This window comes from Haliotis rubra, unplaced genomic scaffold, assembly GCF_003918875.1.
Source record: "Haliotis rubra isolate DU_JTF1 unplaced genomic scaffold, ASM391887v1 Scf315, whole genome shotgun sequence".
Classification (NCBI taxonomy): domain Eukaryota; kingdom Metazoa; phylum Mollusca; class Gastropoda; order Lepetellida; family Haliotidae; genus Haliotis; species Haliotis rubra.
The window spans coordinates 1106513-1125910 of record NW_025766986.1 but is presented as its reverse complement, the minus strand read 5'-3'; the positions used below and the strand labels follow the sequence as shown (position 1 = coordinate 1125910).

At 40.4% G+C, this 19398-nt stretch overlaps 1 protein-coding gene across 1 annotated transcript; it reads left to right on the top strand.

The window, feature by feature from the left end:
- Positions 1–1732: 1732 nt before the first annotated feature.
- LOC124283424 (nucleolar protein 11-like) lies at positions 1733–18943 on the top strand. Its single transcript, XM_046719480.1, has 16 exons — positions 1733–1909; positions 3019–3132; positions 3580–3636; positions 4485–4687; positions 5206–5350; positions 5701–5859; positions 7739–7821; positions 7961–8146; positions 9561–9620; positions 10935–11122; positions 14243–14368; positions 14633–14746; positions 15487–15566; positions 16970–17051; positions 17706–17813; positions 18797–18943. Exons 6-13 carry the CDS (start codon positions 5718–5720, stop codon positions 15554–15556), a joined length of 969 nt encoding a protein of 322 aa, XP_046575436.1. The 5' UTR covers positions 1733–1909; positions 3019–3132; positions 3580–3636; positions 4485–4687; positions 5206–5350; positions 5701–5717; the 3' UTR covers positions 15557–15566; positions 16970–17051; positions 17706–17813; positions 18797–18943.
- The last annotated feature ends 455 nt before the right edge of the window (positions 18944–19398 follow it).

The following is a 19398-nucleotide window of genomic DNA, read 5'->3' as shown; positions in this document are numbered from 1 at the left end:
ACATTTTCTAGACTTGCGTGGGCTTTCTTGGATATGTTTGCTTCAGCGTCTGTCCGACTACAGACTGTCTACCTTGAGATTTGCTCTACCTTCGTCACAGTCATCACCATTTATCGTTTACGTAACCTTTCCCCCTTGTAATAGACTATCCCACCCTTCACTATTCTTACCCCTTATCAACAATCGTATACAAATGTATATTCAAATTACATTTTGTGTGTCATGGTGATCATTCGTGGTGTGGTGTTATTTTAGCCTGAAAATAGCATAACTTGCCAGTGTTGTAGACAGGGACATGTCTGATCATAAAATAGCCATATATACGACCTGTTTCAGTACCACTACACGGATACCCGTGAAGATCCGTTTTAGAATTGCATGTCTTCAGCAACTCACGCTTGTCGTAAGAGGCGACTAACGGGATCGGGTGGTCAGGCTCGCTGACTTGGCTGACACGTGTCATCGTATCCCAATTACGTATATCGATGCTCACGCTGCTGATCACTGGATTGTCAGGTCCAGAGTCGATTATCTACAGACCGCCGCCATATAGCTGGTATATTGCTGAGTGCGGCGTAAACCTAAACTCACTCACTTACTGATTATGGCTGATGCACATAAATAGCATTATGTACACACGTGTGCCAGAACATGTATATTCATCGTGCTTGACGATAAGAGCACATAAAACATATGTCCAGATAGCCTACCCAAAGTTCGGTGGGGCCAGCATAGTGACATGCTCGTGGAATAATCTCTTTAAATTATACAAGAAGAGATCTTACTTGATTTCAAAACGTGATATGATATCACACAAGCGTAAAACAGAATAATTTATACATGAGTTCACAATATTGTTCAAGATGATATTGTATGCGTTTCACTTTGCCAGGGTGAGACGAGAGCCGCGATGGGCTAGGTCTCCATCGTTAGGCTTTCGTTAGTTTGTCTCACAGACTCTAAACCACATTAGTTTCCCGTCAGCATACCCCATTCGTAACTACTCGTGTCATTCCGGCAAGCCGGATGGCGTCTCGTACCCCTCTCGTGGCCATGCTTACGACTGGGCCCTGGCTAAGCGCAAACGGGCATGGAGATGAAAATAGTCCAGTACTATTACCAAGGAAAGATAACTCTGAATTTCCAAACATGGCTCCTAAAATATCCTATATCCCGTGGGCAAAACAGCAATACAGTCATTCCCTTTGTAAATATGTTTCAGTGTTTAAAGTTTCTGATCCTTTAGCTCAAAGTAGATGTTTAATTTGTGCTTTGCATAGTTTAGCGAAGTTTTAAAGTTCAACGATGCCGCCATTTTCATGCTTCGAAATGCGTTTACTACGCGCGATTTGATTGGTTTGCCACGATTCTTGGCAATAAATGGGGTACGAGTCTTGTTCTTGTCACGGAAAGAGGCGAGTAGTTACGAATGCAGCATAGACCTTTCCCATTCGTAACTACTCGTGTTATTCCGGGACAAAGCCGAATGAAGTTACGGAAAGAGGCGAGTAGTGACGAATGAGCCCTTTCTACAAATGGAAGCAAGAGACTTCCTCAGAATCTCCAACCTCGCTGTGGCTCCTTTTCAATTCAAAAAGAATTTTTTGTTTCCATCAAATTTATATATATATATTCACAGATTAAGGGTTAGCCTAAGAGTTCGTGATTCAAAATAAACTTAGTGTTTCGGTTAGCATATGCGGGACCACCCTTTGTAGCTCATTGAGCGGGATAGTGGAATGGGTAAACGGGTTTCCATTCAGTGCGGAATGACAATATGGCTGCGCTCGCGGATGGGTTTTCTCTTGCCAAATTATCAGAAGAATCCGCTCTAATTGGGGTAGAAAGGGGAGAAAAACCCAATGCAGTGATAATAACATCGAAGACCGGTTTCATTAATGAATATAAGGTAGATTACTGTGCATATGTATTGATAATGAGCAATGTAAACACACTGGGAAACGATATCCACGTGTGTTTGGATGATTGCGTCCCTTATTTTCGTGCATCGAACTGTACATTAAATATTTTACATATTGGATTACGTATTCTTTGAAAATGACAACCCGTTTCATTGACGATTAACTGTCACTCAAATACATTAAAGCAAAGCAACAACAACAAAATCCCAACGTTTTAGTGACATGCATGGATTTTGCTACATGCCTTTACAGTGGGACATGTTCATGGGGTTATGTTAAGTTATACAAATTTGAGTTTTTATGACAATCGATCCATGACCTTGACAAACAACCAGCCTGTGTCAAGGCAGGTAGTAACATTTTTTAATAAGAAAAAACATAATTCATGTTACGATGCTATCCACAATGGTTATGATGTAGCCAAGAAAACATTGTAATAATTCAGCGAGCAATACCCCTGCCGTACACCATGTTCCCACTGTAATCACTGGATTGTCTGACTCGAATATTTACATGCCGCCACCAAATAGCTGATATAGTGCGGAGTTAAACAACAGAGAAACTAAGCTAAACAAAAGTGCGAGTGTGAGTTCGAATCACGGATGCCATTGATTCCTAACATAGTGACACCATTCCGCAGATTCCATCATTTAAGGTACTCAATACTGGAATAAGGCTAGACCTGCCTCAAGAATGAAATTTGGCCCAAGAAAGTGTAATTCCAAATGTAACAGATGTTACATCTGATCACTTTTTAAATGGCAATGTGTATTCATGACTTTGGGCCATGGGAGCTGTGCCAAGTTACACATGGGGGTACACAAAGTATGTGAAGTAGAGGTTGTCAGACTTCAGTTTCTGTGGAAGCCACAGTGGCTGTGTGGGTTAGATAGCTGACTTTGTGTGATGATGATTAGGTGCCTTACTCTGTGAATGTGGTTTTGAATCCAGGATGGGACTCAACTCCCAAAAGTACTAGAATCTGTACTTTACTGAGAAAGTGTAATCCAAAATATAGCATATGTTACATTTAGCCATTTGGCATTGTGTATTCATGTATTCATGTGTTCAAAGTGTTTCATCGTTATTGTTGCAGTTGTCTGACCAGAAGCTGACCAGGAGTTGGTCACTGCGACATGGCATCCAAATCACCTGTCCTACAGTATGGAGCCCCACCAAAGAGGAGTATCTCACAGTTCAGAACAAACAGGTAAGAACATAAGCTTTTTATTTTCAGCAGTTCATTTCTTGACTGATCATAGTCAAATGCCAGCAACTCATCGCTACCCAAAATGGACAGCTACAGAGCAACTCATGAAATCACTAACGAAGAATATGCCCATTCCAAGTGTGGTTACCTGAGCGTGGTAGAACAATCCTTTGTTGGGAGTAAATGAGCAGTGTTATGTATTCAAGATTGATGTTACTATTCTGAACATGTGGATGAGCAGTTTTTTGCGATAATTACGATAATATCATAAGACTATTTGATTATTATGAGACTATCATATGACCTGGGTTAGATTGCTGGAATATTGTTAAAGCCACCATTAAGTCGAACTCACTCATCCATTCACCATGTTAACCTCAGTTGAACTGCTCTCAGTAATGGCCTGCTTACCGGTAATCTGTCAACAACTGTTTGATTCCTTTTCAGCAATTGAAGTCATGGACCTCAGATTCAACAAATTTTGATAAAGCAAAGAAAAAACATGTAAGTTTTAAGTTGTGGATTTTATGTTGCTGAATAATGTTACCCTGATGATAGTTATCACCTGATGTTGATCCCTGATACGCTCAATGTATATGTACAGAACATATCACGGCCAGTAGTAGGTACACAGGTGAGGCGAGGTGAAATTGGGTTTAACGTAGTGCTTGAGAATATTTCGCTCATATGACAATGTGCATGCGTGTGTATGTGTATGTGCGGCTGCTTGTACTAGCCCAGACTAAAGCTGGTTTTATAGTGCTAGCCCACTGAGATACCATGCCGCAGTGAAGCATGAATAAGACACATTATACTGACTCCAGCTCCTTGTTGTAATTAATGCCGAAGCCAGGCAGGGACCAACAAGTACCATATTTTAACGCTTAACCACTACACCATGGAGGCGTTAGGTACACAGGTAGTTGATGGTAGTAGATAATATATTTGTGGTAACTCCAGGCAACACTGGTCAAAACACTTGCTAAAAACAAAAGGCTTAAGGTCCTATATTCAGTGTTGGCATTTGAAAGAATTTTGATAATTTTGACATGATCCACTTGGCAAATTCACGAGAAATCATCAGAATTTAGAAATTAACAGATGTCTACCAATCTGATTTGTTTGGGACTGCTAAAACTTTGTGAAAGTCTAGTGTCATATGAAATACCATGTTCGCCATTAGTTAGACAAGTGAAATTTAAAACAATTAACACTTATCATGCTTATCAAAGGCATCAAATGAAAAACTCTGTCACAACCCATCCCCTAACCCACTATTGTGATACTACAGAACACAGAATCCTCTCAGACTCTCAGACTCTCAGACTCGACACTGATTACTTATGTTTCAGATCAGTACTGGCATCTTGCGGATCCTGGTAGAGGCGGACTTCTACCCTATCGTGGTGTGTGAGAATGGCTGTGTTGACTTCCAGGCTAACATCAAGGATAGCTGCGCGATACGGGGACGCTGGCCAAGGGGGAAGTCATCTTATGGTGCCAGTCCTATGTCTCTGCTGGCAGTGTGTGTGTCGTTCTGGTCACTAAGACACAGGTGGGTCCTTGCTTAAGTTTATGTCATGACATGGACCTAATGACTTCACAGGTAACTACATCCTGTAATTACATCCTGTAACATCCTCTACATCCTGTAACATCCTCTACATCCTCTAACATCCTCTACATCGTGTAACTAAACAGACCCCATGTCAGCTGGGACATAGATGATGTTTTGTGTGGCTGTAATTGAAAATGACGCCCATTTCTTACTTCCAATTTGTGATGTAAACAGACTTTGAGAGTAAAAAGATTTGTTCTGTAAACAGACTTTACCTGCAATCACCTGATATTCAAACACACTTGTAAATGTAAACAAAGTCATGATGTAAATGCAGTTATGATGTTAAACAGGCCAGCAACAAATACTTGAAACAAATTGCCCAACAGACTATTTTGAACAACACAGAAGATATAATTTGATAAACATGTCACACATAGCTTCCTAACTGAATACTACAGAGGAGTAATTACAGACAGCAGTCAAGAGAATTCACAGTCTGCCATGTATTCCAGGATGAGCTAGTGAGCGTCCACCGTCACACCTATCTGTCTGATGCGGAGTGCTGGAGCCTGAAGACCACGCCCCTGTCCCTGTCGGCCAACACCCTACTCAGCTGTTGCCTCTCCCTGAAGGCAGAACCCAGTCTCCTGTCACTGTGTAAGGCCTTTTAGTTTGTAGAGTCTTGGGCCAAAAGTCATATTTAGATTAATTTCTCTTTCCAACACCAAATTTCAGTCAGTATTTATAATGAATGAAAAATGAAATGGATTTGATCGTTATTTCAACAGGATCTATTGTTCCACCAAAAGATTGTCAGTTGATGTGTAGTATGGCCATTATTTCGGTATTGGTTTTTGTCCCAAAATACGTTTTCCAGGAGTCATCAGTTTGTAAATGTTTTTCTCCCTCAACAACTATTCGGTTTATTGCATGTCCTGGAATGCTATCCTTAATCATGAAACAATGTCAGCTCATCAATTGTCTAAGTGTCTTATCTTACGTTCCAGGGCAAGATGGCCGACTGATGGACCTGCCACTGGCTGGGTCGTCCAACATTGATGACAATCAGGAGGTGGCAACCATCTCCGGTGTTCAGGCAGGCTCCTGCATGATCTACCTGGACCACACCCACATTGCCGTGGCTGGCATCAAGAACAACACCACAGGTTGGTCAGCGCTGGACGAGGGGTGGGGCTGGAGGTGGGGCTAGGACTGGAGGTGAAGTTAGGGGTGGAGGTAGGGTGAGACTGGAGGTGGACCTAGAGAAGGGGGTGGGGCTGGAGGAGTAGTGGGGCTAAGGCTAGGGATGGGGGCTATGGCTCGTGGGGCTAGGGGTGGAGGTAGGATGAGACTGGAGGTGGGGCTGAAAATGGACATGAGTCCAAGGCTGGGTGTGAGGCTGGTGGAGGGCTGGGGCTGAAGGTTGGGCTTGTAATTCGAATTGAGATTTGGAGTCCCAAATTGATGTCACTGACAACTCTTTGTACCAGTCAAATCAAAACCTCATTGAAATTAGATCTTTGTGGGTTCTTGTGACAGTCAGCTCTTGATTCTGCTTGAGTTTTACCATGATTCATAAATTCTGATGTGCACATATTAATACTGACATACAATATTCATTTGATGGTATTTCCTTTTGGGACTCGGAAACAGCAGGGGTAGGTACTATAATGATATTCTGAACTTTAGTTCTCTTTTGAGAAAGAGGAATCACATGTGCTGTTTATGAACCATTAGCGCTTTGCTCTGTCATACTGAGAAAAGGAAGCCTGAACTCCTTTGGAAATGTCCTTGGATCCTGTGGGAATATTCTTAAAAGAAGAGTTAAAACTCACTCACTCACTCACTCACTCACTCACTCACTCACTCACTCACTCACTCACTCACTCACTCACTCACTCACTCACTCACTCACTCACTCACTCACTCACCTCACTCACCTCCACTCACTCACTCACTCACCACTCACTCACTCACTCACTCACTCACTCACTCACTCTCACTCACTCCACTCACTCACTCACTCACTCACTCACTCACTCACTCACTCACTCACTCACTCACTCACTCACTCACTCACTCACTCACTCACTCACTCACTCACTCACTCACTCACTCACTCACTCACTCACTCACTCACTCACTCACTCACTCACCCACTCACTCACTTCACTCACTCACTCACTCACAGCATTATGGAATTACAGTCAAATCCCGATGAGTCGAATCGCTGGGGACCAAGTAAAAGATTCGGCTTATCGATGTATTCGAGACATAGGTATGTCTATGAGGGTAGAAAAAAAAGACGATTGAATATTGAACAATTCCTTTATTCAGCACATCATATCTAAATATAGCACAACAATACATTAGGTGACATAGATAATGGATAATAAAGGATAATGGAAACAAACAGTATACAAATGAGAACACATTTCAATACTAGCAATAAAATACAAAATACATGTACATTTACCTCTTAAAATCCATGAACAAAATCTATCGGCAATCGATAGATATACTTGTACATGCCGCCATCTTGAATCTTATTAATACAAAAAGATGAACTCACTTCTGGAAAAAGTCTGACATTAATGTTTGTTTCTGTGAATTTCCCTTACATTTATCCTCAAATTCACGGACGCTAACCAAGTGGGAAAAATGTTCGTTGTTTGTACCTGGGACCGACTCGAGAAATTCCTCCAGTCCTTCACAGAACCAAGTAGAAAGAGTGTTAGGCGGAATTTCAAACTCTCGCAATTTCACTCTTGGATTTGGTACCTGCCTCCACTGCAGTGATCGCTGCAAACTTCTTGTCAATAGTGTGCACTTTTAGAATGCGCTTACGTTTTGGAGTTGATGTTTCCGATCTGTTTATCCCCCCAGATTGCTGGGAACATTGTAACTCCGCCATGATATACAGATCATGAATAGTAATAACCGAATGAAAGCTGCTATATAACGCGAACCGATTTGATTGAGTTAACTCAATGTCATGTGCTAATATATGCACTTGAAATCAAAGCACTGCATTTAAATTTTCAGTGGGACTTGGTATCTACAATGTGAAATTCCAGGCTATGCAGTCTTGGCAACCATTCCCAGAACCAATGCTGACAAGTCCTAAGGTGAGTGAGATGTATGTTAACAGAGTCATATTAATCTGATTTATACCTCCTGACAACAAATAAGTACTCTGTGATGGTAATCCGCGATTGGTGATGTTGTATTTATTTGGTTTGTTATGAGGATGCTTTATGATTGCAGCTGTTCTGTCATTATGGCCACTTATTCCTTGCCTGCAACAAAACGCTGTATGCCTTCCCTTATAAGTGTGAGCCATCAACAGTTGCTAGGTTACTGGGTCAGAGGGACAAGGTCAAGGACACTGGAAAGGTCACCAGCTTGACTGATGGTGTTGTCAGTTGGTCCACCAATCAGAAGCCAGCTCAGGTGGGATTTTTTGTATCACATAGTCATTATATTGTACTGAACAGGAAATCATGGATTAGAGACACAACTTTTAGTTTTTGGTGAAACGATCACAATAATAGGTAATACAGCTGCTTTAGACATGTGTAGCTCTAATAACACTGTTTTATATGAGGTTTGGCCCCATAGAAAAACAAGGGGTTGTTATGACGTTGTGGGCTACATGGAATCAAGTGTCTTTTGTAGGGCCACGTTTTTAAAGTTTTGACCTAAAATGTGTTATTTCATTTCATTAATCATGCTTTTAATTAAAAGGCATTTAACTATTATCTTTACAGTTATCAATCTTAAATTTGGATGTAAAATATTAAATTGTATTTATGGATTGATATAAACTGTTACTAAGGAAACTAGCATCTCTCTTCACATGTGACTCGCTAGACTCAGTAATGTGTACAATAAATTATCTGTAGTAAATTTCATCACAAAGCAATAATGAATTGAATTGACATTCAAAAGTCAAAGTATTAATACAAGATAATACAGTCGAGCACCATTGTGTCGAACTCTGATAACACGATTTCTCAGTTGTCTCTATATAACATCTTGGTGCCGGCAAAATCCTTCATAATTTATCATTATTCAAGCTCTTTTAACTCGATACAAATGTGTTGTTGTTTCGGATATCTCAATATAATTTCATGGTGCCAACAAGCAAAATGACCCTTTTAACTCGATATTTGCAAAGAAAATTGCAAAATCAAAGGGATGCACTAGTGTAAACTAATTAGGGCTAATTGAGTTGAAGGTGTCATTTGTTTGTTATTTAATTAGGATTGATTAAGAAAGAAGTACTTAGGAAGTACTCACTGTTACGACTAAACACTACTGATAACAGATTATAGTTTTGAATAAAAACATACTGAGAATCCCGTGAGGGTTTTGTGTAATAACGTGACTAGCTATCATGCCACCACCAAATGCCTGTCAGTCTAAAGTTTTAGAATTCTTCGTTTCGTTTGTTGAATAAGTCCAACTTTTGTATCATTCAAGATGGACACTGTAACATGAGCTGTATGGTGTGTGATTGTGATCCCTGTGAGTAAAATGTATATACAAATAAATATACATGAAATCTACTTTTTCTTTTCTTTTCGTTCGTAGTGATAAGTGTTGATATGCCCTGGTCGGATGTCTCGAAGTTCGGATAACTCAAGTTTTTCTTGGTCCCATGAATATCAAGACAATATTTTTTCTTGGTCAACTGTACTGTCCTTATAAAAATGTACATCTAATAGAAATGAAAGAATTATATGAAATTACATGATGACAGTTCTACAATGCCAACAATTTGTTTAAGCAAGGCTACAGGTTCCACGATTACAGTAGTTGTAAACATATATCCTCAAGCTGAGTTAAGGCATTGTGTTTTCAGAAGGGGCCTGGTAATTGGAAGATTGAGAATCTGTTCACAAGTCTTATCGACAAGACAAAGGTAAGAAAAGATCATGTTATGGTATCTGTGTTTTTTCTCCAATCATTTTCTATATCTACCCAATCACCTGCCTTAATGTTTGTCATCCAATGATAAAAAACAGTGAATTTCCTTTTGCAACAAACAGACCTTGCAGGTGAAGTTTTCGAATTCTGAACTGACTTTTGCTGCTGGACAAAAAGCAATATACAATATAGAGTAAACAATTTATCAGATCTTAAATATTTTTCAGCAGGACATTGAGATAAGTGAGACACAAAACAATATGGATGCCTCCTTCATATTGTGTTGTTCTTTCATAGATGTTACTTTTCTGCTCCCATGAACAGTATTCCAGTTATATCATGGCTGATCAGCTTAATGCAGGAGGACAGGCAGAAATGATGCATGGATATAGTAATGACTAACCTAAAAACATTAGGGATAAACCTGGATTTGAACCCAGGACGACAGCTTTGTCGTGTGCTCAAGGGATACAACTCTGCACAGCCTTTGATAGCTAGACCAGCCATGCCCCACCTGCTTTGATAGCTACACCAGCCATGCCCCAGCTGCTTTGATAGCTAGACCGACCATGCCCCATCTGCTTTGATAGCTAGACCAGCCATGCCCCAGCTGCTTTGATAGCTAGACCAGCCATGCCCCAGCTGCTTTGATAGCTAGACCAGCCATGCCCCAGCAGCTTTGATAGGTAGACCATTGCTCCATTTTAAACTTCATAAATACATCCCAGCCAGGATAACTTTTGCCAATATTTCATGCAAGAATGGGCTTCACACACTATAATCCTCTGTGGATGAACCAACACTTCAAGTAGTTCCTCATGGAGAGTGGTCAGGATCTTTGACTTAGTTAATGCATGTCATCAATGCATAGGCAGATGCTCATGATATCAATCACATGATTGTGTGGTCTAGACTAGATTAAGTGCAGACTGCCATCATATAACTGGAATATTCCCGAATGTAGTGTTACACAACAAACCTTTACCATTTGGCCATGTTACACCCTCTGGCTGATTGTTGAGTGAGTGAGTGAGTATGGTTTTACGCCGCTTTTTAGCAATATTCCAGCAATATCACGGCGGGGGACGCCAGAAATGGGCTTCACACATTGTACCCATGTGGGGATTCGAACCCGGGTCTTTGGCGTGACGAGCGAACACTTTAACCACTAGGCTACCCCACCGCCCCTAGCTGATTGTTGAAGGGACAGATAGTTGTATTGTGATGTAAGGTGAAGTGTTACATGTACAATGTGTTACAATGACAACAGGAGTACTGTGTGCAACATGTTTTGTTTTCTGAGCTGCAGACAAAGTCGAGGGAGAAGTTTGAGAATGAGTTCAGAAAGCTGGTGGAACTGTTGTCCCAGCCAGTCAACCGGCAGTGGATCCTCAGCTCTCACATGTCCCAGCTGTGTCAGACATGTTTCTCACACACAGCCTTCTGGCCTCGAGCTGAGATACAGCAGCTCATAGAACACAGGCTCATCTCTAACAGGTAACACACAGCACCTCTGGCATTAAGTCTAGATTCATCTGAATGAACTGCTAACAGGCTGATAAGCCACTAAACAGGGTTTTACCTCAACTCACAAACATAGGGGTCCTGGGACCCCTAATTATTAGTTTTAAGGGCCTTGCAGGCAATACAAGGGTCCTATGAAGTTGCTGTGTAGAGAACTGTATGTTTTGATTTAGAGCCTGGAATATATCATTGATCATGTGACTGATGGATGACGTGATGCATGTAACTACTGTGAAAGAAACAACAAGACTATTACCAAAGCCATAGATGTGTTGTGGGTACAATGAATAAATGAATAATATTGTGCAGGCTTCTGGAAGCAGTGAATTATTTTTTCTGTGTCCATCCTCTACATTTGAGGGCACTGGACACACATTTACATGTCTAATAAAACCCTGCACTAAAGAACATTTGCAAGTTTCTTTGTACACACCTGACTGTTATTTCTGTATAGCTGTACAGATTGAATGCAGGTGTTCAGATTGAATGCCGGTGTTCAGATTGAATGCAGGTGTTCAGATTGAATGCAGGTGTTCAGATTGAACGCAGGTGTTCAGATTGAATGCAGGTGTTCAGATTGAATGCAGGTGTTCAGATTGAACGCAGGTGTACAGATTGAATGCAGGTGTAGAGATTGAATGCAGGTGTTCAGATTGAATGCAGATGTGCAGATTGAATGCAGGTGTACAGATTGAATGCAGGTGTTCAGATTGAATGCAGGTGTTTGAATGCAGATTTCGAATTGAATGCAGGTGTACAGATTGAATGCAGGTGTTCAGATTGAATGCAGGTGTTCAGATTGAATGCAGGTGTTCAGATTGAATGCAGGTGTACAGATTGAATGCAGGTGTTCAGATTGAATGCAGGAACCGTCTTTGGTGATATGGCTGCAATATTGTCAGCTGCATCTTTTCACAAACAAACAAAACATTGTGTGTTTATTGATAGTTTTGTCATGAAGGATCAAAACCGACTCGGGTTTTGTTATCCTACGTATAATACCGATGGCATGTACATTTACATTAAAGCATTTCGTTGACAACAAAACCAAGGCTTCAATTCTTTATACTGTTGAAATGAACTGGCATGCGACTGGCAGCCGATACCTTGCCTTGCACATGGCCTTTTTGTGAAGAACATTCTTGTGAGTTGCTGGAATATTGTGAGGAACACATGGTTCATGCTGACAAACAATCACATACTTCACAGCGATCCTTCGAAGCCTAGTGGATAAAATCGCCAAGCTAGTAAGCAAAGGGTTGCAGGTTTGAAGACAGGCATCAATACAATGTATTGGAAGTTTTCAATTTTGTGATATTTTATGATCGTATTCAGTAATAGCAAAACAAAGTTATATCAGTCTTCAAAACTTGTACAAGTAAAATAATTCAAACCTCAATGGCTATTCATCACGAAAGCCCAGGGCAGTCCTTAAGAAATGCCTGGGATTTCTTGGAGAATGCCCGAGAAACTGCCTGCAGAGGTTTACCCTGTTAAAGAAGAACCCAGCTTGACGTCACTAGAGGTTTATAAGTACTGATCAGCTAATTGCCAGGAGGGGTAACACAGGTACCTGGGTTGGGTGGGTACTGAGCGGTACCCACAGGACTACTTGGACCTCTGGCCAGTCATATATTTGGTTCATGACAAAATCTTGCTATAATTCCACTGTTACACAACAAGCCACTAAAGTTCGCCTTTCTGTCTGACCATGCATTCATTCCGCTGATTAGTTTGAATAAAGAATAACCTTCAGGCAACATTAGTGTATGCATGATCAGATTTGGGGCGGTGGGGTAGATAAAACCAAACTCAGTCAGTCATGATAAGATTTCTTGATATATGCAAGTGCATGCATTTGCCAGGGTTGCTGTGAAACAACTCCCAGTTTGACCCGTTTTTCACGACTGTTCATACCTGTAAGAGGTACCTAAGTAGGGTCGCTTAATATTGGATCAGATACCCAGGAAATAAATATAGACACATCTTCTCGACATGGGTGGATGGTTAGGGGGTTTAGTTATGAGAGAGGGATGATAAGGGCTGTGTCATGCCCCTCAACCGGTCACAACCTTAGAATATTTTCAATTAAAATCACAGTGCTATGCTTTCTTCTGTGTTTGCAATTTGACTACCCGTTTCATTTACTGTTTATTAGGACTGTGTATTGGCAAATAAATTGTATTGCAATATATTGTGATTCAGATACCCATTTTGTGATGCGTATTGCGATATATTGGGACTTCAGTGTGTGACAGTGAGTGACACTAATTGTGCATGTCAATTGTATTTTCTACATTATAAATCCCTAAACATATATGTTATGGTTCTGATAACAGCAGCCTCAAACTTAGGTTGCATAGTTAGGGATTCAATTTTCTTTTCTATACAATTTATGACCGCCTCCGTGGTGTAGTGGTTAGAGCGTCCGCACGGAGAGCGGAAGGTCGCGGGTTCGATCCCCGACCGCGTCATACCAAAAGACGTTAAAATATGGTACTTGTTGGTCCCTGCCTGGCGCTCAGCATTAATGGGTACAACAAGGACTGGTCGGCTCGGAGTCAGTATAATGTGTCTGAGTAGGGTATTCATGCTTCACTGTGGCATGGTATCTCAGTGGGCTAGCACTATAAAACCAGCTTCAGTCTGAGCTATTACAAGCAGCCACACATACACATACACACGCATGCACGTCGTCATATGAGCGAAATATTCCCAAGCATGACGTTAAGCCCAATTTCACCTCACCTCACCTCTATACAATTTATAGTATTGTAGTATGCCGTTTTGTCATTGAATAACGAAGGAAAACATTTGTTGTGAATGAAAGTGTGTAGATTTTAGTCTAAACCATAAAGATAATCCCAAACACCTCATATATGTTCTTTACCCAATATACCGGTTCTCAGAAAAAAATATCGTTTGAAAAGCGTTTTGCGATATACCGGTATTGCCGTGCAGCCCTACTGTTTATAACTGCATAGATGATGATGGGTTCATGTGTTTCAACATTTTACGAACATTGCCTTTGATACAACAAAAGGCGAGTTTTGTTGTAATCGTTGATGACATGGTAATTCCACTATGTTGCAGTGACCAGCCCGCCCTGTACCAAGCTCTCGCTGACCACAAGGACATCCTGCTGATGCATCAGTCCTTCAGTGTCATGCCAGACGTGGCCGAAGACTCTCTTGTCAAAAGCCTCTCTTGTTACCTGGAGTAAGTGAAATCACTGTCTGTGGTTGTCTAGCTTTTACACTATTTATTTCAGATGTAATTCATATATGTGAAGCTTGAGTGGCATTTACTTCTTTGGGATTCAAGTGAAAAGCTCCTTTATAAACTTTCATGAAAAATATCCAAGGGGAATTAACTCTTGATATATTTTTATTTTATAATATACTGAGTCATCCTCTGTACTCTAGAAGTCAGAAGTTCCAGCTTATGAAATATTCCTAATTATATATACATGCACCGTTTCAGTATATCAGATGAAGAATGTACAGAAGAATGTAACAGCATCGCCATCGCTGATGACATGTTGGAGATATCCGAGGACATGACATGCCCCATCTGCAGCTCCAAGGCTGTACTACTGTATCCTTCTGTACAAGAGTGTCAGCTGAGAACTAGCGTTGAAAATTGGCAGAATTTCATCATCAGTCATTTGTGCACAACTTGTGTGATTTTTAGATCGCTCAATGTGTATTTTAAGATAATTAATATTTTGAGCACATTTCATTACCCTGTCCAAAAAATTGATTGTAGCACTAACTTGTTGTCTGCAGTTCTTAGAGTTGTGAAGCCATGATATAACTGTAATATTGCTAACAGGAACGTATAACTAAACTCACTCACTCTCTGAAGTACTTAGATAGACATGGTCATAATGATATGATCACTCTGTGGAATGGGTCTGAGAAACAAGTTTTAATAATAATTTCAAATTGGCATGATAAGGAACACACATATGTACCTATGTGCCCACTTTGGTCATTCCACTCTAATTCAGCTGATAGGAGTGATAAACAAAATCACAGGCTATTTATGTAGAGGAAGGTGTATGGCCTGGTGAATTGTGTTCCCCTACTCACTGCAAATGGTTGCAGTTCAGATCTCAGTAAAGATCAAGGTTTAAATCTGGATGTTTTTATCAAAACAGTTAGTTCACAGAAAAAAATCAGTCTAATCAGTATTCGTTACACTGCTATATAGTGTAACGAATAATACTGAGCCTAAGTTTACTTAGACTGAGAAAAAAAATTCAATTAATTGATACTATTATGATGTAGCAAAGATTTGAAATAATGTAAAGGTTTATCCTTAATCAAATCCAGTAACCGTCTCTTCTGTCTGCCATTTAATGATGTGTTTTTGGTGGACTCTCTCAGGAAACTGCCTTTTTAAGAATGTTTTGGTAAGTACAGCTGAACCCTATCTCAAACCTCTGGGGATCTGTGGTATAGTTTGAAGGTGACATGAAGTAGATTAACCCCTCCGTAAAGATGGCAATAGTTTTTCAACTTGAGATACTTTTGAGCATTACAAAATGTCTGATTGTCATGTACAACATTGTCTCAGCAGCTATATTACGTTTACAGTGACGACAGATTGCTCCCCTTAGTTGTGACAGGAGTTATTGTCTGAGTTATCCTGTGTGATTATGATTGTTGGCTTGCCAGCATTGTTACCAGGCTTCAACCATAGCCTGTCCTTTCAGTTTGACATGTCAGGATATAATATAAGGGTAATGCCATTTTTGAGGGCATTATCATTTGCAGAAGCCTTAGGTCTTCCATTAACTGCCCGACAAAGGAGGGCAGTTGAAAAAGACTGAGGGCTTCTGCAAATGATAATGCCCTCAAAAATAGCATTACCGTTATTATTGCTAAAATACATGGAATTTGTGTTGAAAAGAAAAAGGAAACAATGAAGGAATTTGACTGTAAGTTTACTCAAAACCCAACTTCTGACGGGGTTGACTGACCGAATGCAATTATGTCATCGAACAATTCAAGTGACCTCTCAACAGACCATGACGATATTCAACCTTGGCCTTTGACAAGACCATGGCCTGCAACATGTCAAACTATGTCAGACACAACGTCAGTTTTCAGTGTTTGGTTTTGGTCCAACAACAACGTTAATAGTCCAATTGTTAATGTTAGCGCCAGCAAGAAAGCCAATATTACCGCTATTTAAAGCGGGAATTGGGGTTGCTTTGACTTGTTTGTCCCAGAATATCTGCCAGTGCAAAGCTAATGTTGAATGAACCGTAAGCCCCCACACACACTATGACGTCACTTAACAACAGAACTGACAGTGGCCCGTCGTTAAGGTTGAGTGGTCCAATATCATTTGCAGCGGCCCACAAATTTCTGATAAAAGGAGGGCTGTTTCATGATAATTATATGTATTTTACCAAGTGATGTTAATCCCCTCACAGCCTCTCCATCCTCCCCATGGGGCACCACAATTTGCCATAAAAGATCATGTCACTCAGGTGTGTCAGAAACATATAATTGTGTATTTGTCTCCCAAATTTCCCCGACTTATTTCTATTTGCTGGGTTTGTCAGCACCTTACTGTTTTTATTTCAAGTTGTCTAAGGGGCAGTGGGGTAGCCTGGTGGTTAAAGCGTTGGCTCGTCACACCGAAAACCCGGTTTGAATCCCCACATGGGTACAATATGTGAAGCCCATTTCTGGTGTCCCCTGCCGTGATGTTGCTGGAATATTGCTAAAAGTGGCGTAAAACCAAACTCAGTCAGTCAGTCAGTCTTTCCCCGCATTAAATTGACACATATATGATCTCTTGCAGACAGCTGGACTATCTGTACTACCTCCTGAAGGTGCTTCCTATGGCAGGCGAGCACAGGACTGGTGTCCCAGCTCTCAGCAAGGTAAACACTCTGTTCCTTCATTACTGGTAATGTGTAGCTTTAATAACAGTCACTTTGTGGCATATGTCCGCATAGTTCAGCTCTTATTGGCACTGTTCCTAGTTATCCATTTAGAATATGAACACTCCTTCCCTCCTTTGGTGGAGAAAGGTTGATACATGTAGTTACACAGTGCTAGAGATGCTGGCAACTTATTGCATGGTCTGGATATGGATGTTTTGTAAAGCTGATATCAGCATAGTAATTAGGCAGATAATTATGCTGTATTGGCAAATGCTGTTATGAAATGTTGAATTATAAGAAGTAATATACTGTCCTGTGAAGAACTACAGACGTGTTAGTCCGACTGAATATTACGGTGTTCAGGTATTTCTAACATTACAGTTCCAGTGGATGCTTTCTTAATGGAGAAGTCAATCAAATCTCTTTATTCTGGAAGTAGAGACGACTTAAGACTTGTTAAGTTTCTTGTGTAATTTCTCTATAATTTTGTATTATGAGCTTCCTTGTGTCAATTTTACTGAAAATGCCACTGGCCACTAAATTCCTGGCTCTGAATTAACTGGAAAATGTCTTGCTGTTTACTTTTATAAAAGTAGAAAGAACTACTGTTTGTAACATAATATTATCATGATACTGGTAATACTGTTTCAGGTCATTGATTGGATATCACTGTTGATTGATGCACATGTCACACAACTGATTGTCTCCCCTGATGCCAGAATGTTGCTAGGCAACCTCCATGAAGCTGTTGGAGATCAGGTATTTAGTATTAAATACAGACCTATCCAGATGCAGTAACAATTAAAGTCTTTACTTATTAGCTTTCTTTACAGACAACTTGGCCTTAATGAGTGAGTGAGTGAGTTTAGTTTTACACCGCACTCAGCAATATTCCAGCTATATGGCGGCGGTCTGTAAATAATCGAGTCTGGACCAGACAACCCAGTGATCAACAGCATGAGCATCGATCTGCGCAATTGGGAACAGATGACATGTGTCAACCAAGTCAGCGAGCCTGACCACCCGATCCCGTAAGTCGCCTTTTTACGACAAGCATAGTCGCCTTTTATGACAAGAATGGGTTGCTGAAGACCTATTCTACCCCGGATCTTCACAGGTCTGGCCTTAATGAACTAGGAGAATAGGCTTAAATGTAAATACTGAAGAGTAAGTTGGTGCTTGGTGTTATTTATTCTTAGCATCTTAGTAGGATGTAGTGTACAGTGATGAATGCATGACAATAACAATGATGAATCTTTTGTCTGTTTGCAGTGAAACGTACTGATGAATTTCACTTTAAACATAAAGTACATCAAATAGAGTGAAATTAAGATTGCAAATTCTCATAATTTTACCTTGCCAATTGAACATTTAAATCTCAGAATTTTACTCATCTTAGGATAAAAGTTGTTAAACAAACGATCTTACATTCAAATCCCTATTACTGGTTTGTATTACATGGAGGTAAGCGAGTAGTTGGAACAGTGAAACAAATGCTGCGTTACGTGATGAGCGTTAACTTAGACCAACTCTGCTTGTTCTCGGTGTTTCATTTAATGTGCATACCCCCTTGTAATACAAACCAATAATAGCGATTTGAAACTATGGTCGTTTCTTAAACAACTTTTATTCTAAGTTGAATAAAATGCTGAAGGTCAATCTTCACTGATAAATCACCGAGTGAGACATTAAACAACAAAATGAATACAATGGAAATGACATGCAATATGTCTGATTGACAGGTGGAGTTCTGCAACCAACTGGCCACCCTGGAAGCAGTCCTGTCCCAGTTCAAGAAGAAATGTACACCTGTCACTCAACAGAAAGTGGGATCCTATTGCATTGAAGTCCTGCATGTCAGATAGCACAAATAAACAATCTTGTATATAGCACAGTGTCGTGTCTTGGATTGCCTATCAACCTGTTATCAACCATTGTAACACAAACTTTATCTGAGCCAAGTGGGTCGTTCCATTCACATAGTAGGGGCAATGGGTAGCCTTGTGGTAAAATATTGTCTCCTCTTGCTGAAATCCTGGGTTCAATTCCCTATGTGGCTATAATGTTTGAAGCCCAATTCTTGTGTCCTGTGGTATGGGTGAAGTGCTGCTAAATGCTCACTCAACTTTAACACAAAGAAGATCATGAAATCATGTGAATGTCAATGAACGGTGGACGATGGAAGAAGTTGTCTGCAGTACGAAATATGGGCTAAGATAGTCCTAGTAGATGTCTGCTTTGCATAAGATGTGGTTCGTCATGGTGACCTGGTCAATTGTATTTATCTGGTCCAAACTTAGTTACTGAAAGGTCAAGGCAAAATAGTTGGAATATTGCTAAATGG